General features: G+C 48.4%; 2 protein-coding genes across 3 annotated transcripts in view; both read right to left on the bottom strand.

Annotated features, from left to right (window-relative positions):
* LOC141047073 (uncharacterized) overlaps positions 1–12629 on the bottom strand; it is a 503490-nt gene that overhangs the window by 448322 nt on the left and 42539 nt on the right. The gene's annotated exons all lie outside the window — the stretch shown is intronic.
* The window catches only part of LOC141047077 (oocyte zinc finger protein XlCOF7.1-like), a 30558-nt gene that overhangs the window by 7280 nt on the left and 10649 nt on the right, over positions 1–12629 (bottom strand). For both annotated transcript variants that reach the window (XM_073542020.1, XM_073542021.1), the window contains exon 5: positions 1737–1827. In XM_073542020.1, the coding sequence (XP_073398121.1) occupies positions 1737–1827 (91 nt within the window). The remainder of the gene's footprint in view (positions 1–1736; positions 1828–12629) is intronic.

The raw sequence follows: 12629 nt of genomic DNA, 5'->3' as shown, positions 1-12629 counted from the left end.
AAACAGTGGAAACCCCCCAATTCTAACTCCAACCCTAACCCCAACACACCCCTAACCCTAATCTCAGCCCTAACCCTAGCCCTAGCCCTAACCCTAGCCCTAACCCTAGCCCTAGCCCTAATGGGGAAATGGAAATAAATACATTTTTTAAATTTTATTACTTTTCCCTAACTAAGGGGGTGATAACGGGGGGGTTTGATTTACTATTTATGGTGGGTTTTTATGTTTGGCAGCTGTCACGCTAAAAGACGCTTTTTATTGTAAAAATAGTTTTTGCATCACCATATATTGAGAGCTATAATTTTTCGATATTTTGACCCACTGAGTCATGTGAGGTCTTATTCTTTGCGGGACGAGTTGACATTTTTATTGGTATCATTTTCGGGCACGTGACATCTGATCGCTTTTTATTCCGATTTTTGGGACGCAGAATGAACAAAAACCAGCGTTTCATGAATTTCTTTTGGGGTTGCGTTTACACCGTTCCGCGTGCGGTAAAATTGATAAAGCGGTTTTATTCTTCGGGTCAGTACGGTTACAGCGATACCTCATTTAGGTCATTTTTTTATGTTTCGTCGGTTTTATACAATGAAAACAATTTTATATAAAAAATAATTATTTTTGCATCGCTTTATTCTGCGAGCTATAACTGTTTTATTTTTTCGCTGATGACGCTGTGTGTCAGCTCGTTTTATGCGGGACAAGATGATGTTTTCAGCAGTACCATGGATATTTATATGCGTCTTTTTGATCGCGCGTTATTGCACTTTTTGTTCGGCGGTATGATAATAAATCATTTTTTGCTTCATTTTTTATTTTTATTTCTAAAGGGGTTCTCTAAAGGGGTTAACTAATGGGACAGTTTTATAGGGCGGGTCGTTTCAGACACGGCGATACCAAATATGTGTACTTTTATTGTTTTGTTTTTTTTATTTCCAAAAAATGAATTTATTAGGGAATATTTTTTTTATTTATTTAGCGATTTTTTTAAAATTATTTTTACACTTTTTTTTAACTTTATTATTGTCCCAGGTGGGACTTCACTGTCCTGTGACAGATCGCTGATCTGTCACATCACAGCTCGCTGATATGTCACATCACAGATCGCTGTGACAAATCAGCAATCTGTCACAGGCACTGCACAAGGCTTCTCCTTGCCTGCGCTTTGCAGGCATGAGGAAGCCAGCTCCCTGCAGGCCCCCGAAGGTCCCCGTCGCCATATTGGATCCGGGGACCTGCAGGGAAAGAGCCCCCCGCAGCAGCGCTGCACATTGCGCTGCTGTGGGGGGCTCAGGGAAGCACGGAGGGAGGCCCCTCCCTGCCGATGCTTCCCTTTAACCCCCGGTACACCGCGATCGTGTTTGATAACGCTGTGCCAGGGGTTAACGTGTCGGGGGCGGTCCGTGACCGCCCCTGACATATTGTGCCGGGTGTCAGCTGTGATAATCAGCTGACACCCGGCCGCGATCAGCTGCGCTCCCCTCGTGAGCGCAGCTGATCGCATTAGACGTAATATTCCGTCCATGGGAATTAGGTCCCAGGTCACATGCACAGAATATTACGTCCATTGTAGGAAAGGAGTTAAACAGTTTTTGGTGGAGGAGAATGTTGTGGTCTAGAGGAAAACTGGTGATCGCACGATTGTGATACAGCCGGACTACATGACCGATAAAGCAGTCACAGCCGGTGACTGAGAAAAATCTGTTATTTCTCTGCATTTAGTGGTTACTACTCACCTGGGTAGCCATATGTAGGAATCTCCTCTTTACACTGCTCATCACCCCTCACATATGTCTCTGTAGTATTAATATGGGTCAGATCTTCACCCTGAAACAAATATTGTAAAAGTCACAGATAGATGGAGAAGTCACATCTATGATCAGCTCTAATCCTGCCATCTCCACCATTCTCATTACACAAGTTTTGTGATGTATTAAGAGAAGCATAGAGTCTAGATCACATCAAGTAATTATTGTCGTCTACTTCTCCTTGATCAGATCTCTTCTGGAATTCTCTGTCCAGTTCTGGGCACCTCATTAAAAAAAAAAAAACCTTGAAAAGCGGGAGCAAGTTCAGAGAAGAAATACCAGAATGGTGAGCGGACTGCAAAGTATGTCCTACGAGGAGCGGTTAAAGTATTTGGGAATGTTGACTTCCAAAAAAGAAGGTTAAAATGAGACTTAGTAACTGTCTACAAGTATTTGAAGGGATGTCACAGTGTAGAGGGATCATCCTATTTCTAATTTACACATGGAAACCCAACGAGCAAAGGAATATAGCTGAAAGTCTTCGTTACTTACCAGTAACAGTATTCTTCAGAGCCCATGACAGCACAATGTAGTGAAACCTCCACCAGGGGGAGCTGGTGAGGGAAGAGAGGTTACACACTAAGAGTAGCAACACTGAGCCATAGCACAGGTGTGACAGGTAACGAGAGAGAATGGTCAGATGAACCGAGTCAGAAACTAGCAGGAGCAGACGTACCAGAAGGAGCAGCAATACACGTAGACAAAATACCAAGCCGAGGGTCAGAAAGCCAAAACATGAGCAAGGGGTCCAAAAACGTGAGGCAAAATACGTGGTCGAAGTACAAGCCAGGAAGTCAAATGCCAGAGAGGGAATGTAGCAGCAGAGACGAATACCAAGAGACGGGGTCAGAGATCAGTCCGGGTCATACACGTGGATACTAGTCATAGGCAGGAGGATCACCAAGGTACAAGGGTCAGAGGCTCTAAACTGCAATCTTGAGCTATCACTAACACTGGTCAGCAGGCTGTGAGAGACTGAAATAGCCCAGCTAGCTCCAGAACGAGGCTGAGATTAACTCCCGCATGACCAGTCCAGAGTGAAGACAGCAGAAAATAAACTCCGGACTGGACCATGACAGTACCCCCCCTCTCAATGGGGGGCCACCGGACCCCCAGGCTTCCCTGGATGACGAGCGTCAAAGGCCCGGACCAACCGATCCGCATGGACCGAACGCGCCGGCACCCATGACCAATCCTCAGGACCGTACCCTTTCCAATGGACTAAGTACTGAAGTGAACGGCGGAGCATACGAGAATCCACCACCTGTTCCACCTCGTACTCGGTCTGGCCATCTACCATAACAGGCGGCGGGTGCGAGGGAGACTCATCAGAGGAAGGCACTGATGGCTTCAGAAGCGCCTTATGGAACACATTAGGGATCTGCAATGACGGAGGCAAACGCAGGCGAAAGGCCACAGGATTAATCACCTCTAAAATTTCATACGGACCAATAAACTTGGGACCCAACTTAGCAGAGGGAATTCTCAGCCTTATATTTTTGGTGGATAACCATACCTTATCCCCCATCTGATAAGCTGGCCCGACAGAGCGTCGTTTATCCACAAAAAATGTATATTTGCCTTGAGCCTCCCCAATGTTCCCCTGAACCTCCCTCCAAACCTCCCCCAACCCCAAAAAGGCCGAATCAGCCCCTGGACACTCCGAATCCAGTTGGGAAAATTCACCAAAATGAGGGTGAAACCCGTAGTTACAGAAGAAAGGAGAAGTACCAGTAAACTGATTGACACGATTATTGAAAGCGAATTCCGCTATAGGTATCACAGAGCACTATCATCCTGTCTGGATGTGACCAGACACCATAGAATCTGCTCCAAAGACTGATTGGTCCTTTCAGTCTGACCATTGGTCTCGGGATCGTAGGCCGATGAAAAGGTCAGACTGATGCCCAGCATTTTACAAAAAGCCCTCCAGAATTTTGCCACGAATTGCACCCCTCTATCAGACACCACACTGACAGGCACACCATGCAACCGGATCACATGCTCAATGAATAGTTTAGATAGAGTCTCAGCATTAGGAAGGCCCGTTAATGGTACAAAATGTGATTGTTTACTGAACCTATCCACCACTACCCAGATCACGGTTTTGCCATTAGAGGGGGAGAGATCGGTGATAAAATCCATGGACAGATGAGTCCACGGTCTATCCGGAATTGGCAGTGGCACCAATTCCCCGGCCGGCCGGTTGTGGGAGGCTTTAGCCCGGGCACAAATGTCACAGGAGGACACAAAGCCAGTGACGTCAGAAGTCAACGGGGGCCACCAGAACAGCCTAGTGATGGCTTTACGAGTGGCCGAGAATCCAGGATGCCCACTCAGAGCCGAGTCGTGGAACTCCCGAAGCACCCTTAAACGATACTGAACAGGAACAAAGAGCTTATTTCAGGTATGGACGGAGGAGCAAGAGATTGGGCCTCACAAATGTCCTGCTCTAATCTCGGGGACACCACAGCCACCACCACCCCGCGCTGAAGAATGGAGCAAGGAGGCTCAGGAGGCGATACCGGATCTAGGCTGTGAGACAAGGCATCCGCCTTCACATTCTTGGACCCTGGGTCTGAAAGTGATGGTAAACTGAAATCGGGGAAGAAAAAAGTGACCACCTTGCCTATCTTGGAGTCAGACAGGTTCTTGTGATTTGTAATGACAGTGATACGATGGACAGCCACCTTCAAAAAATGCCTCGATTCTTCAAAAGCTAATTTAATGGCCAACAACTCTCGGTTACCCACATCATAACTCCTCTCTGCAGAGTTAAATTTTTTTTAGAAAAGGCGGCACAGGGTCTTAAGTTAGTTAATGTGGTGGGGCCCTGGGACAACACAGCTCCCACTCCCACCTCAGAGGCATCCACTTCTGTGATGAATGGTTTAGACAAATCAGGTTGAACCAGTAACGGAGCAGTCATGAAACTTTTTATAACAAAGAAAACGCCGCCATAGCTGGAGCTGACCAGTTTTTGAGATCAGCCCCCTTTTGGGTGAGTTCAGTGAGGGGTTTGACCACTTGAGAGAACCCCTTGATGAATTTTCTATAGTAATTGGCGAAACCCAGAAATCGCTGAAGACCCTTGAGATCTCTGGGTTGCACCCAATCCACAGTGGCCTGTACCTTCCTAGGGTCCATACGAAACCCCTCAACGGACAGAATGACCCCTAGAAAGGACAATTCTTGAGTAAAAAATGAACATTTCTCCAGTTTGGCAAAGAGTGAGTTCTCCCTGAGCCTCTGGAGAAACGCACGAAGATGACCCATGTGACTTTGTCTATCAGAAGAATATATGAGTATATCATCAAGATAAACTACTACAAAGTGTACAATAAAATCAGAAAAAACATGGTTAATGAAATTCTGGAATACCGCTGGTGCGTTAGTCAAACCGAACGGCATAACCAAATTTTCAAACAGACCCTCAGAGGTGAGAAACGCAGTTTTCCACTCATCCCCCTCCCGCATACGGATGAGATTGTATGCTCCCCTGAGGTCCAACTTAAAGAACCACCTGGCCCCCGACAATTGATTGAACAAATCAGGTATCAGTGGGAGAGGATGTGTTTCTTATGGTTATCTTATTCAGTTCTCGAAAATCGAGGCGGGCGTAAACCACCATCCTTTTTTTTTTACAAAAAAGAACCCCGCCGCCACGGGAGAGATAGATGGCCGTATATGCCCTTTACAGAGGCTCTCAGAGATATACTCCTTCATAGCAGCCCGCTCAGGGCCGGAGAGATTGTACAGACAGGCTTTGGGCAACTTGGCACCGGGAACAAGATCAACAGCACAATCGAATGGGCGGTGTGGTGGTAGAACCTCAGCCTCCTTTTCGGAGAACACATCCTCAAAATCCTTCAGGTACTCCGGAATACCCTCCATACTGAAGGATGACGTAGACATAGTGGCAAGACAATTTTCAGAACAACCAGGTCCCCATTTAACAATATCCCGGGACCCCCAGTCAATAACCGGGTTATGCCGTTGCAACCAGGGAAACCCTAACACCAGGCCAGCAGGGAGGTTATCCAAAACAAAGCATGACATGCGCTCCTGGTGTAGGACCCCCACCCTGAGGGTGAATTCTTTAAAACAGAAATGGAGACCATCCTTAGTGAGAGGTGTAGCATCAATAGCCACAATTTTTAAGGGAGTCTCCAACCTAACTGTCCCTAACCTACAGCGGGCCGCCAGCTTAGAGTCAATCAGGTTCAGGGATGACCCACAGTCTACAAAAGCCGAAGTATGGAAAAAGCCATTCTCAACACCAAGTTCCACCTTTAACAGTATCTTTGAAAATGAAGAAAAAGGTACCTGGGAGTCTGGGTGACCTCCACAATGATCACCCAGACTCAGCCGCTTGATAGTCGGTGGACAGGAGGGGCAGTCTTTTTTCCAGTGTCCGGGATCTCCGCAGTAAAAACATAACTTTCCATCACATCTCCGTTTCCTTTCTTTCTCCTGGGGGTTGGTGGCTCCCACCTCAATAGGTTCAGATGGAAGCAAAACATCACGGTAAGCAGGGATCAACGGAATCCCTCTCTGAGTAACACCTCTCTCCCACAATCTCCGATCCATACGGATAGCCTGAGTCATAGCCTCCTCCAATGAGCTGGGAGGTGGATGGAGAGCCAGAGCGTCCTTCAAGCAATCCAACAGTCCCTTCCTGAACAGACATCTCAGTGCGGAGTCGTCCCAGGACACCTCAGTGGACTATCGACGGAATTCGGAGCTGTACCATTCGGCTGAGTGCTTCCCATGCCCCAGACCCATAATAGTGTCCTCTGCCACCCTAACACGGTCCGGTTCGTCATAGATAAGTCCTAGGGCCTCAAAGAACCTATCTACCGGCATCCGTTCAGGGGCAGTAGGGGGCATTGAGAAAGCCCAGGATTGGGGACCCTCCCTAAGTAAGGAGATAATAATACCCACCCGCTGAGTCTCATCCCCAGACGATCGGGGTCTAAGAGAAAACCATAATTTACAACTCTCGTTGAATATGTGAAATTTATCTTTTTCGCCAGAAAACGTGTCAGAAAGTTTAAGTGAAGACAGCAGAAAATAAACTCCGGACTGGACCATGACACACCACAAGAGAGTTGATATGCCCTTCAGGGACAGGAAACCTACAGATACAAAAGGGCAGCACCTCTCCCATGAATCAGTTGGATTACAGAGCTCAAGAGGACTACCATGGCTAATGGCAAAAATATTTACAATACTCTAACACCGAACAATTTCACACATGTGAAAACTTATAAGAGGAAGAAGTGCACACCCATACATGAAGGGAGGGAATCTAAGGGTGCTGTCATGGGCTTTGAAAAATACTGTTACTGGTAAATAACTAAGACTTTATTAGGTCCCCCATGACAGCACCACGAGAGAATTACAGAAAGGTAATAACTGCCTTAAGGAGGGACCAGAGCCTGCAGCACCCTTATACCGAGGGTAAGAGCTGAGGAAGCACCCATATCCAACCTATAATGATTATATAAGGTGGAAGGAGAAGACCATGTAGTTGCCTTACATATCTGGTCGATGGAGACTCCTGGTCACTCTGCTCATGAGGTTGCCATGGCTCGAGTGGAATGTGCCCTTAACCACTCTGGTGCCGGACTGCCGCTCGATGCACATGCTAAAGAAATAGCTTTCCTAATCCACCTGTCACAGTTCCACCCCTCAGGGTGTCTGGGATGCAGTCACTGACAGCTTGGCCATCCAATCTGGTACAGGGGCGTGCTGAAGCTGTCAGTATTTTGATTGACAGCATGACCATCCAGTCTGGTTCAGGGGTGTGCTGAGCTGTCAGTGTGTTTATTGACAGCTCGACTAGCCTATCTGTGACTGGAAGGCGTCGGCTGTCTCAGGTGTTCATTATCCTGGGTAATGGCCATGCCTACTTAAGGCTGGTTTCACATTCGCGCTTTTTAAGCGCACGCACGGCCGGGGGTAGCTCCGCCCCCGAGCCGGCTCTCTGCTCGGCGTGCCCGCCCCTTCCTTGTAGCGCCGCCTCCTAGCGCACAGCGGCGCCTGCGATCGGCGCACCCTATCTTTAGCATAGGGTGCGCAGATCGTGCGCAGGCCGTGCGCTAGTTGCGCTTTGACCTGCGCTGCGCACTTTTGACGGTGCGCCGTGCGCGCCAAAATCAAACTTTTTGGATTTTGGCGCGCACGGCGCACCGTCAAAAGTGCGCAGCGCAGGTCAAAGCGCAACTAGCGCACGGCCTGCGCACGATCTGCGCACCCTATGCTAAAGATAGGGTGCGCCGATCGCAGGCGCCGCTGTGCGCTAGGAGGCGGCGCTACAAGGAAGGGGCGGGCACGCCGGGCAGAGAGCCGGCTCGGGGGCGGAGCTACCCCCGGCCGTGCGTGCGCTTAAAAAGCGCGAATGTGAAACCAGCCTAACTGAGCAGCTCCTCACAGACCACTGCCAGACGTACATTCATCTTATGAGGTTTATGCTTTGCGCTCCCTGTGCCTTGAGTTCTATATGCTTGATCTTTTGCCTGACCTTGGACTTCGTTCCAACCATCTGCCTGTTTAACCCCTTCAGCTCTAATCTGTTATCCTTCCGGTACTCTGACCTCGCAACATTACCTGACTATGCTTTTGTCTCTACCTTCTGTTTATGACGTACCCTCCTGGCTTGTGTCCTTGGACACCCTGACTACTCTGATTTATGGCTTAGCTGACTTATGGCTTAGCCGTGAGAAGTGACTAGCATCACACCACCTAGCTAAAGTACTCTTTGACACTCTGTACCCTTCCAGGGCGCCAGGAAGGGTCTAAAACAAGGCATTGTCCTTCTTCCAAGGATTAATAACCGATAGATACTCTAGCAGGCATCTCCTAACATCTAAAGTATGGAGCTTCTTTCTAGTTAGTAGGATTGGGGAGGAAAGAAGGAAGGACTATCTCCTGCAACCTGTGGAATCTGGAGGCTTCCTTGGGTAAGTAAGCTGGATCTGGCCTAAGAATTACCCTGTCATCCAGGAACTGTGTATATGGAGGGAGTCTAGAAAGAGCTTAGATATCACTCACCCTCCACGCCGATGTTAATGCGACTAAGAAGGCTACCAAGGCAAAGATAATGGGCTCAAACGGGGGTTCAGTCATGGCTGTGAGTACCAAGTTTATGTCCCACGGCATAATCTTTTCTCTATCAATGGGCCAAGATCTGCTTGACGCGTTGATAAACCTGGTGACACAGTAATTACTAGCGATGTTGCAGCTAAATAAGGCCCCCAGGGCTGACACCTGCATCTTAAGGGTACTAGTGGAAAAACCCATCTCCAGACGCTTCTGAAGGAACTCCAGAATTTGACCTATTGGCACCTCCTCCGTGGCTCTAAATTCTGAGGTAGCTAGAAATTTTCTCCAGGTCCTGGTGTAAATCCTGGTCGTAATTACCTTCCTATTCTTTAGGAGAGTGTCTATCAAATTGGGGGAGAATCCTTTATCTCTCAGTAACGACCTTTCAAATTCCACGCTGTCAGGTGGAGGCCTGCCACTTGTGGATGGTAGACTGGACCTAGAGAGAGGAGATCCCAATGTTCCGGTAGCACCCATGGATCGGAGACCGACATGGTCCTCAGCCATGAGAACCATGCCCTTCTGGGCCAAAAGGGGACAATTACTATAATCTTTGCCCTGTCTTCTCTGATCTTTCTCACCACTAGAGGCAAAAGGGCTAAGGGGGAAGAGGCATAACTCAGGTTGAAGTCCCACTTTATCAAGAAGGCATCAATCACCAGAAGACTCTCACTGTAGTCGAGAGAACAGAAATGTTTCACTTTCCTGTTTTTCCTGGTGGCAAAGAGGTCTACATCTGGCCAACCCCACATCCGCACAATCTGGTCAAAGATGGCACCTTTCAGTGTCCATTCTCCCTGTCTTAGTAAGTTGTGGCTCAAAAAGTCTGCCCTGATATTGTCTTTTCCTTTTATGTGCAGTGCTGTCAGATAGAAAATGCTCCTCTGCTGTTTGAAACAGCCACTCTGTTACTTCCATTAGGGGTTTGGATCGAGTTCCACCCTGGTGGTTGATGTACGTCACTGCTACCTGATTGTCAGAGAGGATTCTTACGTGATGACCCTGCAGGTATATAAGGAGTCTTTCAACTGCCATTTCTACTGCTGTTAGCTCCTTCAGGTTAGATGAATGCTCTACCTGTTGATCCCATAGGCCCTATCATTAACTAAGACGTATCTTTGCAAGGTCTTTGTATGAAATTGCACCCACCTGACCGCCGGGATGCAGGAGATTAGAGAACCCAACAGGGACATAGCCCACCTAAGGGACATGGTGGGATTGATTGATGCTCTCAAAACCTGGAGCCAAAGGTGAATCAGCTTGTCAGGTGGTAGACAACACTCCTGTCTTTCTGAGTCCAGAATGAAGCCCAGAAACTGCTGCACCTTTAGGGGTTTTAGCTGAGATTTTTTTAATGTTCAGTAGCCACTCCAAGTATTCCAGAGTGGACATTGTCCTCTCTACCTGAACCAAACAATGATCTGGGGTTCTGTCTACAATAAGAAAGTCGTCCAAGTAGGGAATAATCAGGATGTCGGTCTCATGCAGATGGGCCATGACCTCGGCAACTATCTTTGTAAAAATGTGAGGGGCAACCGCAAGGTCAATGGGAAGAGCTCTAAAAAAATGGAAATATTGAACTGCACTCCACATGATTACTGCCACCCTGAGGAACCGCTGATGATCTGCGTGAAAAGGCACATGGTAGTATGCATCTTTTAGATCCAACACTGCTATAAACATTTTTCAAAAATTAGTTTATTGCTGAGCCAATCGATTCGATCTTGAAGTGGCGCACTACCAAAAACTCATTTAGGACTAGAAGATTAATGATAGTCCTGAAAGAGCCATCCGGTTTCCCAACCAAAAATAGGGGCGAGTAGAATCCTCTACCTCTCTCCCCTTTCAACTGAGTCTCTAGTTGGTCCAGCCAGACCATCATTGACCTGGCCGTACAAGTCTATGACACTACTGGCCTCAGGGATCCTGCCGACATCTCCCATGCCCCCTTAAGGAATGTGTCAGCCTTCCTATCCAGAGGGTCCTTCACGGTCCCCAAGTCCTCAAAGGGCAATGAGGACTGCTTTGATGCCTTGGCCACTGCCGCATCAAGTTTCGGGGCTTTATCTCAAGTATTTACTATGGGATCCTCGAAGAGGTAACTGTCATGATCCATGCTGGTGGTTTCAGTTCTAGTTTTGCCCCCGGTGGCCGTTAGGGTCACATGGTCTATGAGCAGGTGTTGGTGATATTGCTCATTTTCAACCAAGTCTGGTGGAGAAAGGGACTACAGAGAAGAATTCCTGGCATCTCAGGGGAGCTCTGGTGTATAGCTTCAGATGGAAGCTGAACTCAGGTGTCGAGCTTCAGGGGTGAAGCTGAACTTTGGTGTTGGACTCTGTTGCTGGGAGCAATAGCAACAGAGCAAAGCTAAGTGGTGTTTCCCTGTTTGCATTTTTCCCTGGTGTGTATTAGTACAGCGGTGGGGCCAGTGCCTGCATCACCCAGCTCCCTAGCAAGGGATAGGTGTAGGGTGTGCTAGGGTGACAGGTTCCGGCTCGACGACAGGTGAGGAGCCTGTATAGGGAACGTTAGGAGTGTGAGGGACACTGACTCAGGGGAGTGCAGAAGGTCTCCACATCCCCGTTCCCTATCGCAAGGCCCACCGTTGTAACTGTTTCCCTTCCCCCGTGTCTTCTTGTTTTAGTTACCAGCCTGCGGGTCGTGTCACACAGGACAGTTACACGTGCCATGTCTTGTTGTTTTAGTTACCGGCCTGCGGGTCGTGTCACACAGGACGGGTCCACGTGACAGTAACTTTGCTCAAATGTCAGAGACAAGGAGCCCCTTTTTTCCAGCCTCTTCCATTCCCAGTGTACCAGGCTCTGAATTTTCTCATTTAATGGAAAAGACCTAGGCTTGCTCTGATCTAATCCCCTGAACATGACGTCCTGCACAGAACGTTCTGTCTGGACTCTAGCATAGTGCCTCTGACCACCTTTACTAATTTGTCCACGTGGTCTAAGGGAAAGCAGAAGTGGCCAGAGTCCTTTTCCGAGGAAGAAGATGAAGGAGATGAGCCGGAGGAATCCCCATTCCTCATATAGTCAATAGAGGAGTCCGAATTCGGAAAGCTTGCTTTACATTCTTTCCCCTTCCCTTTGGAACTCTCTCCCTGGGATAGGGACTTCATGGACTCCCTCACTTCCACTCTAATAATCTCCTTCAGGATTGCGTTGAAGTTGGGTGTCTCTTCCGCTATGTGTGGTGGGGAAAGCATGAGGTAATGTACCCTACTCTAGCGGCTGATGACTCGCCCCCCAATGAAGCCTCACATCTGCTGGACACAGGGCTGACATAACCTTTTTGGACAGGAGTCCGGCAGGGGGCTGACTTCCCTGTACATTCCTTTCCCTGGCAGTACAGGAAAAATAAGGGGAAGACTGCATCACCGAGTAAACATTCATGAAGATCACTTACCATTGTTGCAGTAAGTAGGTAATGGATTACGAGGTGGCAAATCTCAGCCGACGCTACAGACTCCTCCACTTAGGAGGAGCTCCTGCGGCTGGACCGACCACTTGCCTGGCCACTACCCATATTGCCATGGGTCTTTTGTAGTGTTCATCTTTATGCACGTCTCTCCCTGGATATCCAGGTCAGCAGGTCCTGGCCCAGGTGCCTCTTCCTCCCCTGGAACGGTCACGCCCCTAGCTTTGAGACGTCCCGATCCTCACAGGATACCGGAACACTGCTACCTGAATCAACCAGGGC

The sequence above is a fragment of the Dendrobates tinctorius genome, unplaced genomic scaffold, assembly GCF_039654945.1.
Source record: "Dendrobates tinctorius isolate UK_male_01 unplaced genomic scaffold, ASM3965494v1 ptg000126l, whole genome shotgun sequence".
NCBI classification, from domain to species: Eukaryota; Metazoa; Chordata; class Amphibia; order Anura; family Dendrobatidae; genus Dendrobates; species Dendrobates tinctorius.
This window is presented reverse-complemented; position numbering and strand designations above follow the sequence as displayed.